General features: G+C 39.6%; 1 protein-coding gene across 1 annotated transcript; it reads right to left on the bottom strand.

Moving 5' to 3' along the window:
- Positions 1–21,419: 21,419 nt before the first annotated feature.
- LOC141643174 (LEAF RUST 10 DISEASE-RESISTANCE LOCUS RECEPTOR-LIKE PROTEIN KINASE-like 2.7) lies at positions 21,420–24,349 on the bottom strand. Its single transcript, XM_074452216.1, has 3 exons — positions 23,323–24,349; positions 22,860–22,907; positions 21,420–22,725 (listed from the first exon to the last, which is right to left on the bottom strand). The coding sequence occupies exons 1-3, from the start codon at positions 23,882–23,884 to the stop codon at positions 21,614–21,616; spliced, it is 1,722 nt and encodes a 573-aa protein (XP_074308317.1). The 5' UTR covers positions 23,885–24,349; the 3' UTR covers positions 21,420–21,613.
- Positions 24,350–25,002: the final 653 nt, after the last annotated feature.

The following is a 25,002-nucleotide window of genomic DNA, read 5'->3' as shown; positions in this document are numbered from 1 at the left end:
TCGAAACTACAGTGAACCGACCATCTTAGCATCCTTTTAATATTTGATTTCATCTATTTTCTTTAATTGCTCATTTATTTGCTTTAGTTTTAATTTTAATTTTATTGCCTTTAGTTATAGAATCATTCAAATCAAACCCCCCAAAACTGTTACCTTAGACTTAAATTAGACAACTTTAAATTGCTTGCCTCCTTGTGGTTCGACCCTGACTGCCACTATCTATAGTAGTAGTTTGGATTATAAATTTTATTTTTGATACTCTACGACGGTATCAAATTTCGGCGCCGTTGCCGGGGAGGCAATCGTTTAATTTTTAGTTGTTTTTATTTTAGTCTTTTTCTTAGTTTAAGGGACATCGGTTTCTTAAACTGTTCTCATATTCTAATTGTAGTTTCCTCTTATGCACAGGTCACAGGGTGGTGCGTTAGATCCTGAGATCGAGAAGACTTTGCGTGAGTTGAGACGATCATCTAGAGTATTGCCGACAGAGGAAGAGCTGAGTACTCTGTCCAGTTATTACGAGAACGAGTTATTTGAGGAGGATCCACCTTCATCTCCTATTTCTACTTCTTCAGCTGAGACCGTCACATCTCCAGATATGGCTGAAGAAGCAAGTATAGCAATCACTCCGAGCCAAAAGCTGAGAATCTCTATAAGGGATTCGCGTTGCCAGCTGGGACGGATAGAAAATTCGAAAGAAAACCGTCCTACATTAACTTGGTTGAGAGAAACCAATTTGGGGGAGCTGCAAATGAAGATGCAGCTAAACATATGGAGATATTCATTGACTACTGTTGTTCCATACCCCCACCAGCAGGTGTGACCCAGGACCAGATAAAAGCGACGATGTTCATATTCTCGCTCTGTAATGCTGCTAGAGAGTGGTACCGAGATCTGGATCGAGCTGCTAGTGGGATTACTGATTGGAATTCGCTGGCCCTAGCATTTTATAAAAAATATTTCTCTGCATCAAAGACCAATGCGATTAGAGCTCAGATCACAAGCTTTAGACAGGGTTCTGATGAGGATTTTCATGAGTCATGGGTCCGTTTCAAGAGACTGGTGCGATCTATTCCGCACCATGGGTTCGAGCAATGGTTCCTGTGTAATCAATTCAATAATGAGCTTTATGATGATCAGAGGGCTATCCTGGATGCTGCAGCTAATGGCAGATTCCAGGAAAATAGTGGAGAGACTAAGGGTGGAAGCTTATTGAAGATATGACCACCCATAAAGCCGAGCATGGGAATTCTAGAGGGAATCAGAGAAGAGCAGCTGAATCTCCTACTACAGCTGCAATAGAGGCCCTTACTGCGAGATTCGACAAGTTAGATTTTGGGGGATCCCAAAAAGGTGGGATATATAAAGTTAATGCAGTTTCAGACGGTCCCTTTACATGCAAAAGATGTGGAGGAGAGGGACATGTTTCGGAGTTATGTACTAGTTCGAATGAAACATGTGCTGCCTTTCAACATTTTAGGCAAACTGGTGCTTATCCCGATCCCTCTAATGTCCAACCCAATTTGAGGTGGACTAACCAGAATGTTCTTAATCCGGGTCCACCACAGCAGCAGCAGCAAAACTATGTGCCCCCTTATAAGAAGCAGCAGCAGTATCAAAAGCCTCCCTATGTGCCTCAGCAGCAGCAATTTCAAAGTTCTGATATTTCCGAATTGAAAAACATGGTTCAGAATTTATCGGGTTTGCTGCAAAAGGAGTCTCTAGCTAGATAGACTTCTACAAAAATGTTGGAGAGCCAAATTGCCCAATTGGCAAGCAAAAGTACAACTAGAGCTCCGGGGCAATTACCGTCGCAGCCGGATAAAAAAGAGACTTTAAATGCGATGACTTTGAGGAGTGGGTCTACCCTTGATGGGCCCACTATGGTTGAAGATTTTACTGAAAAAGATGAGGCAGAACCGAGTAAGAAAAAGGCTGGAATGAACAGTAGCAAGAAAAAGATGATCAGCAGGTGCATCAGTCGATCGACTGACACACCTGGTCGATCGACCAGTTCGGGTAACAGTGAAGTTTCTGATCCTGAGGAAGCCAGTCTGTAACAAAACAGAAGCTTCGAGCAATAGTGCAGTCAGTCGATCGACTGACACGCCTGGTCGATCAACTGGAGATACATCTGATTGTGAACCTTTTCGTCCTCCAATGCCAGATAACTTGAGGGACTACTTATTTCGGGGTACGACGACTCCAAAATTATTGAGGCAAGATCCAAATGCTAATGGGTCAGTTTCAGTTCCAAAGTATGACCCTACGACGATCAATGGTTCATTCCTGAGACGGTCTAAAGAAGGTTCGAGATACAACAAGGACAAAGTAGTGGATTTTCAGCCTAAGTCCACTGATGCCGGTATGAGAGACCTAGAGGAGAGGGCTAAGTTGCTTCTTACAGCCCCTTATCCAGAGAGATTGGTGCTGACAAAGGAACAGGTATCGTTTAACAAGTTTGAAAATGTTATTCGTAGTTTAAATGTGCAAGTTCCTTTCTTAGAATTAGTTAATCAAGTGCCTGCCTATATGAAATTTATGAAGCAGCTGTTGTCTAAAAAGAAGTCACTTGATACTATCCAATCTGTCGCACTAACTGAGGAGTCATCTTCCTATTTGACTCATATTGCACCGCATAAGCTAGAAGACCCAGGTAGTTTTTCAGTCCCATGTAATATTGGCACCTTTTCTATTGAGAAGGCATTGTGTGACCTAGGGGCCAGTATTAGTGTTATGCCTTTGAGTCTTGCTAAGAAATTGATCTTGGCTAGGTTTGCAATTACAAACATGACAGTGCAGATGGCTGATCGTTCTGCGGTCCGGCCTATAGGAGTCTTAGAGAACATACCTGTGCAAATAGGAAAGTTCTTTTTCCCAGTTGACTTCATTGTGCTAGATATACCCGAGGATGCTCACATTCCTATTATTTTGGGTAGACCATTTCTGCACACTGCTGGTGCAGTTATAGATGTTGGCTCAGGGACATTGACCTTTAAGGTAGGAAAACAGTCCATTGTTTTTGCCCAGACCTATAAGAAAAAGGATGTTATGTACCCAGTAACTTGCAATGTAGTTAAATCTTATGTTGTGTTGCCTGATATGCCTGCCCCTATGCCTAATTCTGCTATAACACCTCTGCCCCAGATTGGGAGCAATTTGGAGGAAGATCCTTCTGTTTTGACTGTTGCAGGAGCTGGTTTGGGGAATTTAGAGCCGCATGTTGCTCCAGTTGTGAGAGAGCCCATTGTGCAGAGAGGCGGTCTAGGGTGTCTGAGCTATGCAACTGATGAGGAGCCTGATGAGGAGCCTGATGAGGAGCCGAATGAGGAGCCAGTCAAAGTGACGGAGTCCGATTTGGATTTTGATGAGCCAGACGAGGTCAGCGATTGGGAAGATGTTAGAGATGTTGATCCGTTGAGTTCTGCGGATATTGGAGTTGTTAGGAGTGCAGCTGAGAGGATGAGCACTGTAGATGCTACTTCTTGTAGCCAGAAGTCGAGCAAGTGGGCTATTCAGTGGCCATTCTTGATCAACTATTAGTTGATCAAATACTTTTAAAACAATTTATTTACTTTTTTTTGTTAGACTATTTACTGCTTTGATTTGCGCGAGACTTTGCTTTATTTGGTTTGCATAGGATTTTATAAGACTATAGACTTTTATTTTTGGGTTTGCGCAATTTTGGGCGCTGTATTTATGTGCAATTGCAGGTTATTAGACCAACTTAACTCAATTCATTGAGTTAATTCGAAGAAAAGAGGTAGAATCTTCAGGTATGCCAGTCGATCGACTGGACCCCCTGGTCGATCGACTGATGCGGAGGACTCCAGAGGCACTGTTCTCAGGTGCTCTGGTCGATCGACTGATACCTTTGGTCGATCGACCACCTCCCGTGCTGATTCCCTTTTCTTCTATTCTTATTCTTTTGCACATATTTCTCGTTCCTTAGTTGTTTTCTCGGAATTATGCGCGGTACTTTTGTGTTTTCAGGTACCTTATGGTAGCATCTGCGCTCTTTGAAACCTCCTAGCTCACGCTGGTTTGGGGAGGTTTCCTTTTGCTGCGCTTAAAGTCTTGTGAGTTCCCCATGTCTCCTTCATGTCTTTTTAGTTAATATTATCGCAAATTCCCATTTACCTTGATTATTTTCTCATATAATTTTGCACAATGAGGGCATTGTGTGATTTGGTTTGGGGAAGGGTTTTGCGTTGCATTCATTCTACTTTGCATTCACGTTTACATTTTTGTCTTGCATTGTTGTTTATTTTCCTCTTATATACAGAAAATCCAAAAAATTTGAAAATTTTCAAAATTCAAAAAAAATGCATGTTTATTTTAGCATGTGGGTCGAGTCGGAACGGTAGTAGTTCAATGATGACATTGCATTTTCATCTGTTTACGCCTAAGCCGTGCTCATTGACATGTTATTAGTAAAGTCTTATTGCATATCTATGAGTTTTCGTTAATTTATTCGCTGAATCTTGAGACTTGACTTACATTTTTGGCAAACTACATTATATTCTGAGTTTTAGAGCCTTATAACTGGTGACATTCATGACCGGTTTATTTAGGAATGTGAGTAGTACTCCTTATGAGACATGTTATATCAATATGCATAAATATGAACTTAATCTGCTCAATACATGTATGCATTCGGGTTTGTGGTCAGTTGACACATGTGAAAGAGGTTCCCCTTTATCCATTTTACCCATAAGCCCCACAAAAGCAAAAATTTGCCTTTTTTGTCCCATAAGCTACATTCCATATTTAGTCTACCCTTGCTGAGCTAGTATTGGTAGTCGTTCGGGAATATTTTATTGTATTTTGGTTTTTATGTCTCGTGTTGAGAATATGTTGGTGAAATGTTGAAGGGAAAGAAAAGAAAAAGAAAAAAAAAGAAAACAGGAATTCAAAAAAAAAGGATCAGTCGATCGACTGCTTGCTGCAGCAGTGTAAGAAAAAAAAATCACATGATTGAATCTTCATTAGTTGGTGATTTTATATTCCCATGTTGCGATTAATATCATTTGGGGAATTAAGTTTGTATGGAGAATGTGAGATTTGTGTTTACTATTAGCACCGCTTTATCGTTTAATCTTGAGCAAGAAGTTGGAATGATTTATTAATTTGGTTCCCTTAGTTACTAGCTTGGCTTATAACTCTGTTTTTACCAAATTCGTCTTAGCCCCTTCTTACCCATAGCCTCACTATCCAAATTGTACCTCGGCATGTGTCAATGGTCTTTAATGGTTGGAATGCATATGTACGGTTGTAGAGATTATTTTCATATTAGACTGCAGGCATGTTCTTATAGGTCGTAGTTAGGTGAGAGTCTTTACAAAAATTACTTCTTTCTATCTTTACATATATTCACCTGTATTTATTGAGTGATTTGAGTGACCCGTGAGAGTCCAATATGATAAGTCTCTATAATTTAAAGTTCAGCAATTTTTAACGACTACATAACTCGTTTGCATGATTCATATCACTAATTGATTGTTGATTTTTAGCATTAAACTGGTTTAGGCTTTGCAGTTTGCATTTAGCTCTGAGAATGAACGCGTTCCATTAGGTTTTAAGATCGAGTCTAGCTCTTGCTTGGGGACAAGCAAGGGTTTGGTTTGGGGAAGTTTGATGCGTGTCCTAAATATGATGTTTTACACCCTATTTTACACGCATTTCAGAGCTCAATTATGTAGTTTATGCTACTATTTTCCCTATTTCCGTCTACTTTCGTGTTTTTGTGTAATATTGCAGAAATGGGAAGAATGCAGCGGAAAATGAGCCGAATCCGTCCCTGAGCACTAGGCATAGGACCTGACGTGAAGTAAATACTCGGGAAGAAAACTTGGTGCGCGTATCGAGGCCTGAAAGACAAATTTACGAGGCTTTTGGAGCAAAGTACCTGTTGAAGCAGTCGATCGACTGATGCCATTAGTCGATCGACCAGAGCACGATTCCTAAATCAGATCAGAAGCTACTGTACAGCGAAGCTTGGTCGATCGACTGGTCCTAGTGGTCGATCGACCACACAGCGACTCTGACGCAAATTAAAGACGAGAGTTAGAAGCCTAATTGTAATTAGGTTTTTAGGATTAAGAGTCACGCTATGCTCCTATATAACGTGAACCTATGTTTCAGAACAGGCATCGAATTATTTTAGGATTCAATATCAAGTTTTTAGCATCAGATTTCATAGATTAGAATTTAGTTAATAAACATTCAATACAATTAGCTTTATTTTCATCAATGAAGTTCGTGCTTTCGGATTCTTCTTCCTACTTTTATTCGATAATTCTGATTCCTTAATTTCAGTTTGCTTTTATTCATTCATAGATTAGGATTGCATAGAGTAGTTTCCCAAAGCCTTATTTCGTTTATGCATCTTATTTGCTTAGTTTATTTAATCATCCATCAAATTTCGTTAATTGTCAATTTCATTGTTGTTATAAATTCTATCATGAGTAGCTAAACCCTTCGTGCTAAGATGTAGGGGACCTGTAGTGTAGGCGGCGTAGATTTCGTAGACCTGACTCGGGTCTTGGTCGATCGACTGAGCCCGTTGGTCGATCGACCGGCTCACGTAAGATCAGCTCCATTTTAATTAATTAAATTGCTTAATTTGACAAATCGAGTGCACGCGACTAGTTGAATACTTAGTAATTGACCGACCCATTAGATCGAAAGATAGGGGAGGGAATTAGACTACCAATTGAAACGACTAAATTATACTGAGATCGAAAGATAGGTAAAATTTAGGCTTTTAATAATCACTTTTCAGGGCGAGAGTCAGTACTAGTGATACTTAGGGACCCGTAGCTAGATCGAAAGATGCTACCTGTTAAGAATGGACCGAGAGGACTTCTTATTTTCCCGTCTTACGTGATTATTTCGGATTTACCTAGGATACTGTCGTCGAAACTACAGTGAACCGACCATCTTAGCATCCTTTTAATATTTGATTTCATCTATTTTCTTTAATTGCTCATTTATTTGCTTTAGTTTAGTTTTAATTTTATTGCCTTTAGTTATAGAATCATTCAAATCAAACCCCCCAAAACTGTTACCTTAGACTTAAATTAGACAACTTTAAATTGCTTGCCTCCTTGTGGTTCGACCCTGACTACCACTATCTATAGTAGTAGTTTGGATTATAAATTTTATTTTTGATACTCTACGACGGTATCAGTGCATTCGTCAAACAAAATGGCATCACTACATACTCATAGTGACCATAACGGGACCGGAAAGCTGTCTTGGGAATATCCTGTTGGAGTAGTGTCCTCCACAATAAGTGCGTTTACATATTAAATCTCGTAAAAGGAATATCAGGGATTTATCTTTTTATTTGTCAGCTGGTCATCGTTAATCGGTAATGATTGGCTGACTAGAGTTTGACATTACTGTCGTGTGACGGCGGTGATTAGCTGATCCCTTTAGGTCACACCTATAAGATGACGCCCAAATAGAATGAATTAATTGTTTGTATGAGATACGAGATAATTAATTTCTTGTATTATTTGACTTTTAATTAGTCACGTAAAAGTATTATTTGATGACGGGTTACGAACTCGGGCAAAGAAGATTTATTATTTAATTATGTGATATTTAAGTAATAAATTAATAATTTAGAATTTATTAATTAATTGTTAATTAATTAATTTTATGCGATATGTGTATATGTTTTGAGGTGGAATTAATTAGCTATTTATATTTTACAAGATGTTGTAAAATTAGCTAATTGGGATAATATTGACACATTGTATGTTGATAAAATGGTCTTATGATTACTTAATAGTTAAGTAGTCATTGGTAATTAATTTATATTATTTAAGTGTTAAATAATCAAATTAATATTTAATTATGTCAGATAATTAAATATAAGACTTATAAGCATTTGTGGGGCAAATGTCGAAAATCGAAATGGACTCGGAGGGGACCATTTGGACAGATTTTTATACACTACTAATACACTCATTGTGAGTGGAAAAGGTAGGCATTTCCCACTAGCATTTGTATGTGAATTGTATACATTTGCATGACTATATATATACCTAAGTCCTTCCATCATTTCTAGGGTTGGAAATTTGAAGAAAAATTGGTCTTTGTGTGCTTGTTGTGGATGGTTCATATACAGCATCAATAGACCATATTTTTCTTCTTATTTTGTTCATCCTTTTACAATAAACACATACAAAAGTAAACTAATAATATTATCAAGGAAATAATATTAGTTAGTATATCAAATATACATACATAATACTGAAATAATATCTAGTTAATATTATTTGTAGTAAGTTTTGGGCTACTCTTAGGTGCACACCAAAGGAGACCATCTTTTTGGTGGTTTGGTGTAAAAGGAGGATCATCCACATTTACATAGCTCAAGAACTACAAAGATAGGTGATCTTTTTGGTGCCCATTTCGCCTTATACCGATGTAAGGAATTTTCCGTCTTAAAATCTTTGCATGCATGTAGATTTTAGATCGTCACGTAAAATTAGTAAGTAATTTTATCATCATAATATGAGTATTACATGGTCTAAAATACTAACATATCCTCATCTACTATTCTCAACTGGTGATAACCTGACCTCAGATCGATCTTAGAGAACACCCTTGCGCCACTCAACTGGTCAAACAGATCATCAATCCTAGGCAAAGGATACATGTTCTTCACCGTGGCACGATTCAGCTCCCTATAGTCGATGCATAGCCTCATGCTCCCATCTTTCTTCTTCACAAACTGATACGGTCGTTATATACCAAAAATAAATACCTAGCTACTACTAACAGAAGTCAGCGGTAAGTAGGGTCGATCTCCACAGGGAGGTGGTCACTATCTACTTGTCTATTCGGTCCGTCTATGTCACAAGTTGGGGGTTTTGAGTTGTTTGACTAAACTAAATAAGATAAAGCAAGAGAAATAGAAATGAGAGGAATTAACAAGCAAGGGGGAGAGGACTAGGATTTCGGGTCATCAATGAACGTCAGTCAATCACAGTTAAGGTCACAGATCAGTCGTTGTGTCGGTCTAAGGGGCAATGGATATCTCCTTTCGGTCTCAATTCGCCCTAAAATGCTATTAGCTTAACTTTTGCCCTCACTAAAGCATCCTATTGTTCACTGCGGATCTCACCCCTTCCAACCTTTCGGTCTAGGTCGAGGCTTACCAAAATTAAAAGGCTAATTGCATCGATTCAACTAGCAGGATACAATTATAGCAGCGATTAACAACATAGACTAAAACAACAACGACAACCTATAAACCTAATTAGCAATTTAACATTAGTCCATTGAATCACCTAATCCTAGCAGAGAGAATTAGCTAGACATAAATAAAGAAAGAACAAGAATAAAGGGAAGAAAAACAATAAGCATTAATTAAATTAAAGAAAAAAAGGGAAAGGAAGAAAGTTACAGTAGAAAAGGATCCGGAAAATAGGAGAGAAAATAGTATTCAACAGTAACCAGAGGAAAAAGTAACGTGTGATGTGTGTGGAGCGTTACAAATGACGTCTCTCCTTCCTATTTATAAGAAAAATACGATTTTATTTAACCTAATGACGGATTAAAGCTAAAAGCCCGAGCCCATAAGAGAAACCACTCGATCGAGTGGTTTAAAACTACTCGATAGAGTAAAATAAAGCTTAAACCACTCGATCGAATAGAAAATCTACTCGATCGAGTAAATCCTAAAATGCAACTACTCGATCGAGTAGAAAAAGGACTCGATCGAACATAATTGTACTCGATCGAGTACTTTCCAGCGCACAATTTCCTGCTTCGCGCACTGAACTTCAAACGGCTTCCATTTCTTCGTTACTTGGGCAAACACGGCGATTTCGGTGGAGTTGGAAAGCTAAGAGGACAATCTTTCATCTCCAATTAGAATCACCTGAATATCAGTTGTAGAACTCGAGATATGGCTCTTCAAAGTAGGCACTAGCAAATTGAAGTTCTTCCTTTGCTCGCCTAGCTATCTTTCTTCTTTGCGCATCTCAAAATAGCTACATTCCCGCTCCAAATTCACTCTTCCTCCAAATGCATGCTAAACGGACGGTAAAAGGCTCGATTTTACCATTTTCTAGTTCATTCCTGCAAATAAGACAAAACAAACCAAAGTAGCATATTCGGGGCATTTCGTAGCATAAAACTACGATAATAGCATAGAAATACGTGCATAAAAAGGCCAAAAAGGACTATATAAATGCACGTATCAAATCTCCCCAAACCAAATCTTTACTCGTCCTCGAGTAAACTAAATGCAAACTAATGGAACGGAAAAGATAACTCAGAGCTAGCTATAACTTGTCTACTTAAACCAGTTTAATGCAAACTAAAATCAACAGTTACAGCTACAATGGTCATTACGCAAACAAATTATAAGATGTCCATAAATGAAGCTGACCTATCGACCCTGCAAGACCAACAAAATCGGACTCTCACGTGGTCACTCTTCTCTCATGAAGCAAAGGGTGAAAGTATATGTATAAGAGAGAAAGAGAAAACAGACACTCACCTAGACTGCGACCTACATAACATGCATGCAACAAAAATGATAGACGATTCAAGTACTACACATACATTCCAACCAACAATGTCCGTCACAGCTGAGGGCTTACAAATGATATGGGAAAGTGAGGTTCAGGTGAGAAAAGACAAAACAAGTTATGGAAATGTGGAGGTAAAAGCGTCAAGCTAGTTCCTAAACAGGACCATATAAGACCGTCTGAATCTCAACTGACTAAGAAATAGACACAAGTGCCCTTCTTTGGCACAAAACTCACTACCCAATACACAATCTCCTCAAAATGATGTAGTTAAAACAGAGGAGTAAGACCGTCACAAGATAGAGATAAACACAGTCGGTCTCTTTTATTCATACAACTCAATTCAATTTTTTTCTTTTTTCTTTCTTTTCTTCTTTCTGTTTCACGTGAACTTCAACTTTTTTCAGTTTTTTTTCTTTTTTCTTTTTTTTCATTCACGTTTTTCTCATTTTTTTTCTTTTTCAATTTCTTTTTTTTCTTCCTTTCTTCAATTTCCACCAACTCCAATCATATACACACGGGCCAAACTGCAGACGGAAAAATATACCACAAAAGACATGCTAAACTAGCTTGACTTGGCAGGCTCAGTTTGGGATGTAGCTAGTGGGTCAAAAAGGCAAGTTTTGGCTTAAGTGGAGCTAAATGGGTGAAAAATATAAGAAAAAGGAAATTTGCAAGCACCTCCCTGCATGTGACACCGATCACAAACCCGAATGTATGCAATTGACAAGAAATCGAATTTCATAAATGTGCAAAAGTAATAGACATGTTATGCAAGGAGTACTACTCTCAATTCCTATGTAAACCGGTCATGAATGTCACCAGTTATAAGACTCTAAAACTTTGAATTTATAGAGTAGGTTGCCAATTTATCAGGTCAAGTCTAAACAGTCAGCTAAATTTGAACAAAAACTCGTAGATATGCGCAAGACTCAGCTAATAACTGTCAATAAAGTGCAAGGCTCAAGTAAAAATGACAAGTTAAAGTGCAATTTCATCACGGAAATCTACCGTTCCGACTCAACCTATATGCAAAAATAAACGTGAATATTTTATTAATTTTTTTTTTTTAAGAACAATGCATATGAAATATGAAAATTAAACGTGATAACAGGAATGCAATAAAAGTTGAATGCAAACACAAATATGGATGCATAACCTCCCCAAACCAAATCGTACAATGCCCTCATTGTACCCAAAAATACGGAAAGGAAATGCAAACTAAAAAGGAGAGAGTGGAGATGCGGAAAACTTACAAGATAACGCGAAGAAGGGACCTCCCCAAACCAACCAGCAACATGGGAGGTCACAAACAGCTTCATAGTGGCGTCATAGGAAGCGAATCAAAGCAAGAAAACTCGAGTCCGATTATTAAAAAAAATAAAAACTGAAATGTTTGAAAAACAACTAAAAATAAAATCTCCGGGTTGCCTCCCGGGTAGCGCTAGTTTCAGTCAGGTCCCAGCTCGACCTTCTTTTCTTCGAGCCTCTATAATTAACCTGGTCAAAACAGACTCAAAAGCGCAAAGAACAAACCGATCAAACAGTTGCGCATGTGCTACATAAAAATGTAAGTAGCACCACAATAGAATAGAAGCATAGGAAATAAAAATATATAAACATTTAAGTCTAACAAATTTCCTATGAGAGCTCCTAAATTTATCCACGAAGTATAAGAGCTCAGGAGCAATTAACAATAAATTAGGGTATCGTTTTAGTTTAACAGATTTAAGATGACATGAACGGTGAAAAACTGTTAAATTAATTGACCAACTAGGAGGGGGTATAGCATTAAAATACGAAGCATGAGTCAAATGAGGTGATGTATTATTAGAACCAACAATAATAAAATTATCGTTAACTACCTCGGGTTGGTTGCTCTCAATATCGGAATCACTGATAAAGGAAGATATTACCTCTTCCGTGCTGGGAGCAATCACTGACTCAATTTCCTTCTCGTCACCCTCCTCTGTGGAATTCGTCCCGTAAATCGCAGCCTCTAGCGCATCCAGCTCGGCTTTGAATAGGGAAGATTCACCGTATCCATTATCTTCATAAAAATCGTCGTCTAAAACTAACCCAAGTGACGTTGCATTGCTCTCTCTGGCCAAATCAGTCGATCGAGTGGAATTGTTACTCGATCGAGAGCTTTCTTCACACAAACCACTCGATCGAGTGTCGATCGAGTGGTTAAATCTACTCGACCGACTTCCTCATCATAGAATTTACTCGATTGAGCAATGTGGACTGTTCGATCGAGTGGGTTAGGCTGGACCGTGGTGAAGTGCTTGAGAAAAGCTTTGTCTTCATTATCACCTTCAATTTCCGAGTCATAAATGTCTTCATCATCACTAAACAACTCGGGCCTTTCATGGGAAAGACTATTGACAGGAAAAACAGCATATACTGTCTCTGAGTCGCTATAATCCAACTCGGCAGCTAATTGAGCTACTTGAGATTCAAGTAGCTTGAGGTGAGCTTCCCTAGATTTATCGCTTTCTTGTATTTTAAGCATAAGTGCTTTTAGCATAGACTTCAGCTCGGCAGCCCCTTCATTCTCTTCAACGGGAGGAAGGGTTTGTTGTTGCGGTGGCCAGACAAAAGGAGGCTTGTGATAGCCTCGCTGATAGGGTAGATGTGGCGGCACAACTACAGAGGAATGGCTAGCTCGTCCACGGAGCCTGAACGCGTAGACCTCGTCATTTTCTGCCATGCAAAACGCTGCATTGTGCTCAGCAGCACCACATCTCCCGCAGTAAATCACCTGTTGCACCATATAATGGAACACAGGTGACGGGTCAAAGGTACTCAAGCCTTCCCTTTGACGATCTTTCACCTAGAACTGTCTAGGTAGGACCTGTAGGGCCTATCAAAACAACACTCAAGGAAAAAGATAAGAACTGCCTCAAGGAATAAATCCCTTGAGGCTAAAGACAGACAAAAAGAAACAAGTAAATAAATAGTTGCCTCCCCGGCAACGGCGCCAAAATTTGATAACGTCGTTATGTACCAAAAATAAATACCTAGCTACTACTAACAGAAGTCAGCGGTAAGTAGGGTCGATCTCCACAGGGAGGCGGTCACTATCTACTTGTCTATTCGGTTTGTCTATGTCACAAGTTGGAGGTTTTGAGTTGTTTGACTAAACTAAATAAGATAAAGCAAGAGAAATAGAAATGAGAGGAATTAACAAGCAAGGGGGAGAGGACTAGGATTTCGGGTCATCAATGAACGTCAGTCAATCGCAGTTAAGGTCACAGATCAGTCGATGTGTCGGTCTAAGGGGCAATGGATATCTCCTTTCGGTCTCAATTCGCCCTAAAATGTTATTAGCTTAACTTTCGCCCTCACTAAAGCATCCTATTGTTCACTGCGGGTCTCACCCCTTCCAACCTTTCGGTCTAGGTCAAGGCTTACCAAAATTAAAAGGCTAATTGCATTGATTCAACTAGCAGGATACAATTATAGCAGCGATTAACAACATAGACTAAAACAACAACGACAACCTATAAACCTAATTAGCAATTTAACATTAGTCCATTGAATCACCTAATCCTAGCAGAGAGAATTAGCTAGACATAAATAAAGAAAGAACAAGAATAAAGGGAAGAAAAACAATAAGCATTAATTAAATTAAAGAAAAAAAGGGAAAGGAAGAAAGTTACAGTAGAAAAGAATCCGGAAAATAGGAGAGAAAATAGTATTCAACAGTAACCAGAGGAAAAAGTAACGTGTGATGTGTGTGGAGCGTTACAAATGACGTCTCCCCTTCCTATTTATAAGAAAAATAGGATTTTATTTAACCTAATGACGGATTAAAGCTAAAAGCCCGAGCCCATAAGAGAAACCACTCGATCGAGTGGTTTAAAACTACTCGATCGAGTAAAATAAAGCTTAAACCACTCGATCGAATAGAAAATCTACTCGATCGAGTAAATCCTAAAATGCAACTACTCGATCGAGTAGAAAAAGGACTCGATCGAACATAATTGTACTCGATCGAGTACTTTCCAGCGCACAATTTCCTGCTTCGCGCACTGAACTTCAAACGGCTGCCATTTCTTCGTTACTTGGGCAAACAGGGCGATTCTGGTGGCGTTGGAAATCTAAGAGGACAAGCTTTCATCTACAATTGGAATCACCTGAATATCTATTTTAGAACTCAAGATATGGCTCTTCAAAGTAGGCACTAGCAAATTAAAGTTCTTCCTTTGCTCGCCTAGCTATCTTTCTTCTTTGCGCTTCTCAAAATAGCTACATTCCCGCTCCAAATTCACTCTTCCTCCAAATGCATGCTAAACGGACGGTAAAAGGCTCGATTTTACCATTTTATGGTTCATTCCTACAAATAAGATAAAACAAACCAAAGTAGCATATTCGGGGCATTTCGTAGCATAAAACTACGATAATAGCATAGAAATACGTGCATAAAAAGGCCAAAAAGGACTATATAAAATGCACGTATCACAAAAAACGCTGGTGCTCCCCATGGTGACACACTAGGCCGGATATACCCCTTGTATAATAGATCATGTAACTGTTTCTTCAACTCTTCCAGTTCTTTAGGTGCCATATGGTATGGTGCTTTAGATATAGGACATGTTCCCGGTTTAAGCTCCAAATTGAAGTTGATATCTCTCTTTGGTGGTAACCCCGGTATCTCATCTGGAAAGACATCACTAAACTCTCCGACCACATGTATATCAGAAGCTGTCAGCTGTTCTACGCACTGATCTCTCACTTGGTAAAGAATCAAGGGACACATTTTCCTCAAACATGACTTTAAGGTCATTACCGCGATGAACTTACACTTATGTCTCACAACAAACCCCTTATAAGACACCCTTATACCCTTAGGACCCTTTAAAGACACTTTATTTTGTCGGCAATATATCTTAGCGTCATATTTACCCAACCAATCCATCCCGACGATAACCTCAAACCCATCCATAGGAAACTCTAACAAGTTGACCGGTAAGTCTACCCCTCCACCAACATGGACACATCTCTATACATCTTGACACATGACACCAACTCCCCAGAAGGTATAAACACATCATCTTTTACAAGCTCAAACTCCCCCAAACCCATAGACAGAGCATGGCCCCTAGACATAAAATAGTGTGTTGCCCCAGAGTCAAACAAAACAAAAGACGGTGTATTATGAACAAGAAAGATACCGCTAACTACATGAGCATCATTCTCATCTTCCTGCTTGCCCATCATGAAGAGCTTTCCGCTGCTTTTCTGACCTCCACCCTGGACCGAGGTGTTAGAAGTACTCGGCTTAGCTACCGAGTTCTGAGTCGTACTGTTGTTCGGGCGCTGATAAGATCCTCCATTGTTGCGGTTGAAGCCGCCATTGTTGGTCTGCCCTCCACGGTTACCCCACGACCCAGATGGCCTGTTGCTAGCAAAACTCTGACTCGGACCCTGTGAGAAAATTCCCTGATAAGCCCCTGAGGTTCCTCCCGCTCTAGCACTAGTACAGTTATACCTCTTGTGGCCTATTCCCCCACAGTTGAAGCAAGTAAGATTGGAGTTGTCACTAACACTCCGTCCACCACCCCTACCCCATGCTCGCGATCCTCCAAAGAACCCAACTCCTTCTGAAAAAGCCCTTGACTGGCCAAAATTGCGCTTCTTGTGGCCCGACTGGTTGTTACTCCCACTCTCTGCTTTCCTCTTCTCAGTAGCGGTCCTCTCCGTAGCTTCCTTGGATATGTCCACTAACCTATCTGCTTGCCCAACCCTCATGTACACATCCTTCAGATCGGTGATAACCCCAGCTGGTAACCGGTTTATGATCTTGGGTGCCAACCCCCTCTCAAAATGAAGAGCCAAACCCCTTTTGCCTTAACTTCATGTCTTCCGTATAGCGAGATAACTCAAGGAACCGGTGATAGTACTCTGTGACCGTCATGTCATCAATCATGGTAAAGGAATCGAACTCGGATCTCATCTTGTGACGGATGTGTTCCGGCACAAACTGTTCCCTCATAGCGCTCTTCAAACCCGACCACGGTATAGCACTGAGCCCCTCATCCTTGTAGTAAGCTCTGGCATCTTCTTTTACATTCTGCCACCACACTACAGCCTCACCCCTCAGGTAGTACACTACCTGCTCAACAGCTAAATCCGGCGGACACTTCACCACTTCAAGGAGACTCTCCATCTCACGGTGCCAGTTATCGAGCAGCTTGGGTTCCCCGGTGCCCTCATAAGTTAATGGGTTGAAGCGGGCGATGATAGTGCTCAGGTAGGTAGCATCCACCGGTTTCTCAGCCCCCGTACCCATATTCATAAGAGCTTAAAGGAGTGCATCCTGCTGCTCGATCATACGGGCTACCTCATCTGTGGTCATCTCGGATGCTTGAACATACGGGGTAGACCTCTTTGGCGGCATTTTGCGCTGATAAGAAGCAAGGAAACGTAAGCACAAAGCCTACGGCTCAAAATAAACATGACCCTCCGCAAAAGAAGCACTCGGCCGAGTATGGTGAGATACTCGATCGAGTATGGATCACTCGGATACTCGGTCGAGTAGTCCACTCCAGTAGCCAACGTCAGAAACACAGAAAACATACTCGGTCGAGTATGCATGATACTCGGTCGAGTATGCTCTACTCGGTCGAGCACGATCTACTACTCGGTCGAGTAGTCACAACCAGAAGCTACTGCCTCGTACCCTCAAACAACACTCGGTCGATTGCTTGGTTACTCGGTCGAGTACCCGCCCTGCTCGACCGAGTCATGCCAAAACGAGCTACTACTAACATAAACATACTTTACACATGCTTTTCTACCAAGATATATACGATATGTCACTACCCTTTTGAAAGCCACGTAATAAACACTTAACATGCCAACATATTCCATGCTCAAAGTTTAACATCGACAAATTCTCGATACATCTTTAAACTACTATTACGTTCCACTTCTTTCATCATTTCATCCAACCATGCATAAGATTCAAGTTACAAGTACTACACATACATGACTCGACATACAACAATTTCCCCCATGTGACCGGCTTGAGATCGTAAGGGCCTTAATGCGACTTCGGGACGTCTCCCAAGTCTTTGCGATAGCTCCAAACAACTCTCCCTGGGTTCATTGGGTTCATTAGTTTTAGATGCCAGAATCGTCGCTCTGATACCACTTTGTGACACCCCCACATACCAAGGTGCCTTACCAGGACCACCCTAGCATGAGAGACCGTCACCATCTCGGTTGCCCGAGGTCAGTATATCAAATTTAACAATCCAAACACAATTATTAAAGTATAAATGATTAAAGTTTACATGTTCTCAAAAACCAAAACCAAAGTACAACTGTGAAAGTTTAACAGCTATAAATGAAAGCTAAGTCTCTTGACGGCGGAAGCTAGACTCGAGTGATGACTCTCCATGACTGCCCCATAGCTAGAGAACTCCATCACCTGTCATGATCTGCTCACCATCCCCGAATGGATCACCACAGATTTTATAAAACAACAACGGGGTCAGTTACTGAATAATCAAAATAAGACAAGTACAAAAGGCAACCAGCTAATCATCATCCACCTCCAAACTCCCGATCTCACACAGTAACCGACTACACACCGAAGTGTGTAGCCCTGCCAGATTACCCATCGCAACAGGTAATCCTCGCCGCCAGTGGGGGACCGCAGCCAATCCCCACCTAAGCCCTGCTCATCAATGAGCGATAATCTTGTTCATTAATGTGCACATCCCCTTCTGTGGCGGGTTCCACAGAGGGCGCAGCTAGGGCGTGAAGCCACTCCCGCATATGACTCCACTCAACAACCATCACAATAACTACACCAACTCCAACGCTCCAACAATGATCAGCAGATAATCAATCGTACACAATACAAACATAATCTTAAATCAATTAACGGTAAACTGAGTAGGGAAACCCTACCTTAGCACAACTGCAAAGAGACAAAAGCAAGGCAATCTAGAAAGGCTCCTCTACGAATTCTTCACCTATCAACAATCACATAAACTCCAATTACCATATGCATCACCCTTTTCCCCCCAATTCATAAATCAAAGCAAACCCTAAAAGATAATCAAAGAACTAATGAAATCAAGGACTTACCGACACCGACGATAGAACGAAAGATGAAGAAACTTGCTAACAATCACGCACTAGGGAGATATTTAGAGAGGATTAGAGCGTCGTTGAAATGTTTAGGTTTTGTAAAAAGTGATTAGAAACTGATTAACGCGTTTTATATAACTCTAATCATCTCTAAATCAAACCGCGGAAATAACACCTGTGAGACCGGATACTCGGTCGGAGTATAGAGTATACTCGGCCGAGTACCCTCTACTCGGTCGAGTATTCCACACACTCGGCCGAGTATTCATGGGCAGTAAACTGTCCAGGATACAAGACACCCCATACTCGGCCGAGTACAAGCTTAGGAAATCCGTAGTATTACAAGAAGTGTACATGGTACCACCTCTGGGATATGTTAGAGCCAAGAAAGGTGAGGTTTGCAAGTTAAAGAGGTCCATTTATGGCCTGAAACAGGCGTCTAGACAGTGGAATAAAGAGTTGACTACGTACCTTCTGAGTTTAGGGTTTATGCAATCTAAGCAAGACTACTCTTTATTCACTAAATCCTCATCCAATGATTCTCTGGTTGTTGCCTTGGTTTATGTTGATGATGTGTTGTTGACTGGCAATAATCACACTGAGATACAATAGGTCAAGGATAGACTTGATACTACTTTTACCATCAAGGACCTTGGTCAAATGAGGTATTTTCTTGGTTTATAAGTAGCAAGGAATGACAGTGGGATTCTCTTGAATCAAAGAAAGTACATCCTAGACATACTGCAAGATTTAAGGATGAAAAACTGCAATGAAGTTGCATTTCCAATGCAAAAGGGTTTGAAATTGTCCAATACACAAGGAGAACTTCTGGATGAACCAGAACAATACAAAAGATTGATTGGGAGGTTGTTGTACCTTAACCTTACCAGACCTGATGTTTCATACTCAGTACAACATCTGAGTCAGTACTTATGTCAGCCCAGGTTACCTCATATGCAAGCAGCTCTTCATATTGTCAAGTATCTCAATGGTACCGTCAATGTTGGCCTGCACTATCCTGCACAGACTGAACTGGAACTGACAGCATATACAGATGCTGATTGGGGACAATGTGTTGATTCATGTAGATCTCTGAGTGGATATTGTGTGTTTCTTGGTTCTTCACTCATTTCTTGGAAGACCAAGAAGCAGAAAACAGACAGCAAGAGTACTATAGAGGCAGAATATAGGAGCATGTCTTACACCACAAGTGAAGTGGTCTGGTTAGAAGCTTTGCTAAGAGATTTGCATGTTCAAGTTACCTTGCCAATCACATTGCTGTGTAACAATAAATCTGCAAAACATCTTGCACAGAACCCAGTTTTCCATGAACGCACAAAGCATCTCAACATAGATTGCCACTATGTGAGAGATAAGGTACAGGAAGGGTTTCTGATTCCTACTCATGTCTGTTCAAGTTTGCAGTTAGCTGATATCGTGACCAAAGCCCTTGGTGCACAGCAACACTCTTTTCTTGCTAGAAAGCTTGGACTTCATTCTTACAAAGGAAATCAAGCTTGAGGGGGGAAGGTGAACATAACTTATCTTATTGAGTTGATCTTATAACAAGTAACATCGCATCTCTAAATAGGTTGTAATACATTTCATTCAATAATAAGATCACATTTATTTACTCTTTGTCTCTTTCTAGTTTTATCTCTCTATAACAAACTCCATAACAAATTATAACTAACTTTCTCTATGGACAACAATGGTGATCATCAGTTTCTCATTAACTAATATTCAAAAAATTCCCACCATTGTTATTTTGCGGAAAGTCATGCCTCCTCTCGTTTATACTTCACAAATGACCTCATTATGAAAAACCCTTCAAATATGGTGTGATCTCTGTACCCGCAAGGTCGATTCATCATTTAGTTTCGGTAGTCTGCTCGAACGTTTTTTCTATTTCAAATCTATTATTCTCGTTGTTGAGTGTGTTTTTTGCGGCTTTACATGCATCACAACAATTGTTTGATGAAATGCCTCAATGGGATAACATTGTTTTTTTCGACAAGGGTTCCTGGAATTCAAGTACTTTAAAGAAAACTCGAACATGTATTAACTCTCGGTAATCTTGCTGTGATACTTGCAGATTGTTCTTGGTCAGTTCCTTTAATGAGCACTACTGGTTTAAAGCCTTAGCGCACTTTATGTGGGCAATTTTGTTATTAGGTTGTCATTTTTAAATCTTTTTCGCGGTCAGAACATCAATAATTTTTGGTGTTTTAGATATTTGGCCTCACTAATTTGGTCAGTTGTGATCTGCAGAATCAATTAATTGTGAGTTGCTGTTCTGTGGGATTTTGCTCAAAATGGCTGATATTTTAAGCATCAAAGTTTCAGGTATGATTAGTATAATATGAATGGGTTGTGCTTTCATAAACATGGCTCAATCTCTATCTACTTCATTTTCTATAGTCCCTCGTTAATCCAAGGATTGAAGTCAGAAATTGATTGATTCGAACTCGTTTATGTCATCATTTCATGAGGTTGTCTTCACTGATCTATTAATGATTCAAGTTACAATTCCAATAAATTATTGTGGTATATATGTTCTTATTTGTAGAAATGAACTACTCTATTAAAGATCAAAGATATAAATTCACCAGAAAAAACCTCACATGCTCATCACGTGTTACCTTAGCTTGGAGTCGCCCAAAACTGTAGGAGTACTTTTGGTTCCACAGAAACTGTTTACGAAATTCTTCCATTAGAGAGATATCTAATAACATTGAAAGTAACTACGGAGTATTTTTTTTTTCTATTATTGCTTGTGAAGAATGTACTACTACAACAACAATAATAACACCACAGCCTAAATCCCAGATTTATTTGGTGTTGGCTAACATAAATTACGAAAAACAGGAAGAAAAGGAAAGGAAAGCGTGATGAATAAGGAAACTGCTCCTTCGACTTGTATTTGTGGATCACTTCTTTTCGTTTTTTCACAATAAAATTAGGGGTTCAGTAGAATTATGCTGTGACATTTGATGAGTAGGGAAACTGCTTATTTTTTCAGTAGCTTCGTCAGTAGAATTATGCTGTGACAAAGAGGGGCGGGGAGGAATTTGCAATGACTCTAGAGGCCCTACCAGCATTTCCACCACCCTAGTCATTGGTGGTCTATCTGAAGGATTTTCTTGAATACTCCACAAGCCAACCAACATCATTTTATTCAATGTTCCATTTTCATCTCCATTTAGTATATCTTGATGAGCAATTTCTTCAGTTTGTTCCAGGTGGTCGTATATCCAATAGGGAAAATATTGAGTACTATGTCGAATTTGAGCATGCACATTTTTTCGACAACCAACCATTTCCAAAACCAACATTCCATAGCTGTAGACATCTGATTTATGAGAGCCACCCCCAGAACTCTGGCGGTATACCTCGGGAGCAATGAATCCCACTGTTCCTCGCGGTCGTGACAAGGGTACAATACTGACATTCTGCTTGCAAAGCTTAGCGAGACCAAAATCTGCAATCTTTGGGCAGAAATTTTCATCTAACAGTATGTTGTGAGGCTTAATGTCAAAGTGAACTATTCTGGTATTACAACCTCGATGCAAATATTCTAGACCTCTTGCAATCCCGACTGCGATCTCAAGCAATTTTTCCCATCCCAGTGATTGATAGTTATTATTCCCATTTATGAACTTATCTAGAGATCCTTTAGGCATGTAGTCATATATGAGAGCTCTTTTCTGACCCTCAACACTGAAACCCAGTAGCATGACAATATTAACATGATTAGTTCTTCCAATGCTTCTAACCTCATTGATAAAATCATCTGCATTTCCTGTAGAATTTCTCAAAACTTTGACTGCCACCAAATGGCCATCTTGTAACTTACCCTTGTATACGATGCCAAAGCCTCCTTCACCCAGTTTTTCTTTAAAAGAACTTGTTATTTTTTTTAGAGATTTGTAAGCGTATACTTTGGGTGTGAGGGATCCACATTTCTTCAATGAAGCATCATTGTCCTGGTTTTCTGTAGAGTATCTCTTCTTGCAGTAATAAGTCACAAGAACAGTAATAATGCCAAGCCCTAATAATCCTAAAAAAGACGTGAACGTGTTAACGGGTCACACATTCATAGTTCCTGGTGCATATAACTGAAATGTGTGCTCTCGACCATTATAGGTTGTGAGGCACCACATATTATACTTCAAGCTTCAAAAACTAACTTACCTAGAATTAGTCCAGCAATAGTTCTGATAACCTTGTGGTGAGTGGATCCTGCAGATCAATGTATTTGAAAGTTCAAAAGGAAAGATCACCTTGTTTAATTTTTTTCAATTCAGTTAATTGCTTCTGATTTTCTTCACTCTTCTCAATTGAGTGTAGTCATTATACAGTGAATTGCAAACATTAAAATTCCCATATTAGAGTGACTAGATGCTGGTGTTATCACTAATTGCAGATGACTCTTGTCCTTGGGCTTTATTTGAAGGGAAAGGGAAGGATACAGTTTCCAATGTACTCGGAAGAAACTGACCCCCTCCCTTTCCCTTCCCTCCCATATATTGAATCCAAACAAAGGGTTAAGGTTGATCTGGAAGAGACTGATATTGGATTATTGGTTCATGTTTACGTTTATGTCTTCCATTATATAATTGACATACTCAAAATAACAAAGATCAAGGATTCATACCCTTGTCACCTGTACTGCATTTGGAATCATATGGCCTATCAGCGCAGAAACAAGTAAATGTTGCCAGATTTGAATCAGAACCACACTCTCCACCTGATTGACGACAACCATGACATAGCTCATTCTCCGCAATCCATTCTAGTGTAAAACCAGTTTTCAAAGCATTGTGTAAGGAAGTTATATCTGATATAGTCTTATGGAAAATGCGAGCAATTGCCACCGTAACCAGAATCCTATCCGGGCATGATTTATATAGACTTGTGACTTGGGAGGAATCCATATTCTGGGTTATGATGTAACCCGTTGGGCTATAAGACTTGTTATAAGTCGCGTGAGTACGACAGTCGATCTCATTTTCTGTCTCTGAGGATGTTGTAGGACAATTATAGACAAGGGTGATATAATCATCTATGGATGTATTTTTGTACAGACTCAAGTTTATGGTGGTGTTGGTATTGAACAAGGTTTGTGGGCATAAATCGTCCCAAAAACTTTGCATAGCGACATAGATAGCATCTGAAGTGGCATCCATACTTAGAATGTAATAGCTTTCACTGAACATTGAAATCTCAGGCAGGGAATTATTCCTGCAAGTAACTATAAAACCAGGATAACCACAATATTAGGGACGGATATTTCCATCATAGAAAGGGTAGTTTAAGCTAATATTACCACACTGAAATGTCGTCCTACATTCCTCATATTTATCGTCATTAGCAAAAGCAGATTTGTGGAGTTGGAGTGAGGGAAGTAGTAAGAGAAAGAGGAATATGGTTGACGGAAAATAAAGATCCACTTTCTTTCTGGGTGGAAGGTTTGGGGTTGAATTCGAGCGCGTTTGTTTGGGTAGAAAGTAGGAAGTGAAGGATTTAAAGGTAGATGAACAAGTCTAACAAAGCTGCATTGGAAGTAAGTGTCTAGTTGTGTAGTCCACTAATCCCCATGTAGAGCAGGGGGAGCAGTCTACACATTATACAGACAATAATCATTAACTCATAGTCAACGCCATTGTCTTCTTCTATCTTTCTGAGCTGAAATGATAGTAATTTATTTATTTAGTTATTATGCAAATATAGGAAGTAGGATATATTGCAGCTTTTGTCAATTTATGGGTCCATTACTCCATTACATATTCTTCCCTTGAAAGTGCATTGTTTGAACATATATCATGAAGACTAGGATGTTGAAATGCCACGCCCTTACCCTATCTATATGGCAACTACTTGGCAAGTTTGTACTCACTTAGTTTTTTCGAGGTTTTTTATATTTGATAGGTATTTGTTTGATTTTACTCCCTTCGTTTCAGTATTACCTTTCAAAATACAAACAATGTAGAATTGAAGACAACTTAACATCCAAAAGAATGTATTTGTTTTAAGATAATAATGATATAGCGCTGGACAAGTGAGGGGTATTTGTGTAGTAATAGGAATAAAAATTAAGACAATAATGAAATTGGGCATTTACTGGAAAAAAAACAAGCAAATCACTAAAAGTGGCTATACTCTTCAACTTATTTCTCTTCATAACAAATGATAAAATGAAGTTGTGACATGTTGATGACGTATGTGTGGACAGCCCTAAGAAGCAAAGCTTAAAGGTTGTGATGATAAAATTCAAATGTACTCTAGTTTTGCTCAGTCATTACTGATAGAATTGAGAGATATGAAACTACAGAGA

The sequence above is a fragment of the Silene latifolia genome, chromosome 2 (assembly GCF_048544455.1).
Source record: "Silene latifolia isolate original U9 population chromosome 2, ASM4854445v1, whole genome shotgun sequence".
Taxonomy (NCBI): domain Eukaryota; kingdom Viridiplantae; phylum Streptophyta; class Magnoliopsida; order Caryophyllales; family Caryophyllaceae; genus Silene; species Silene latifolia.
This window is presented reverse-complemented; position numbering and strand designations above follow the sequence as displayed.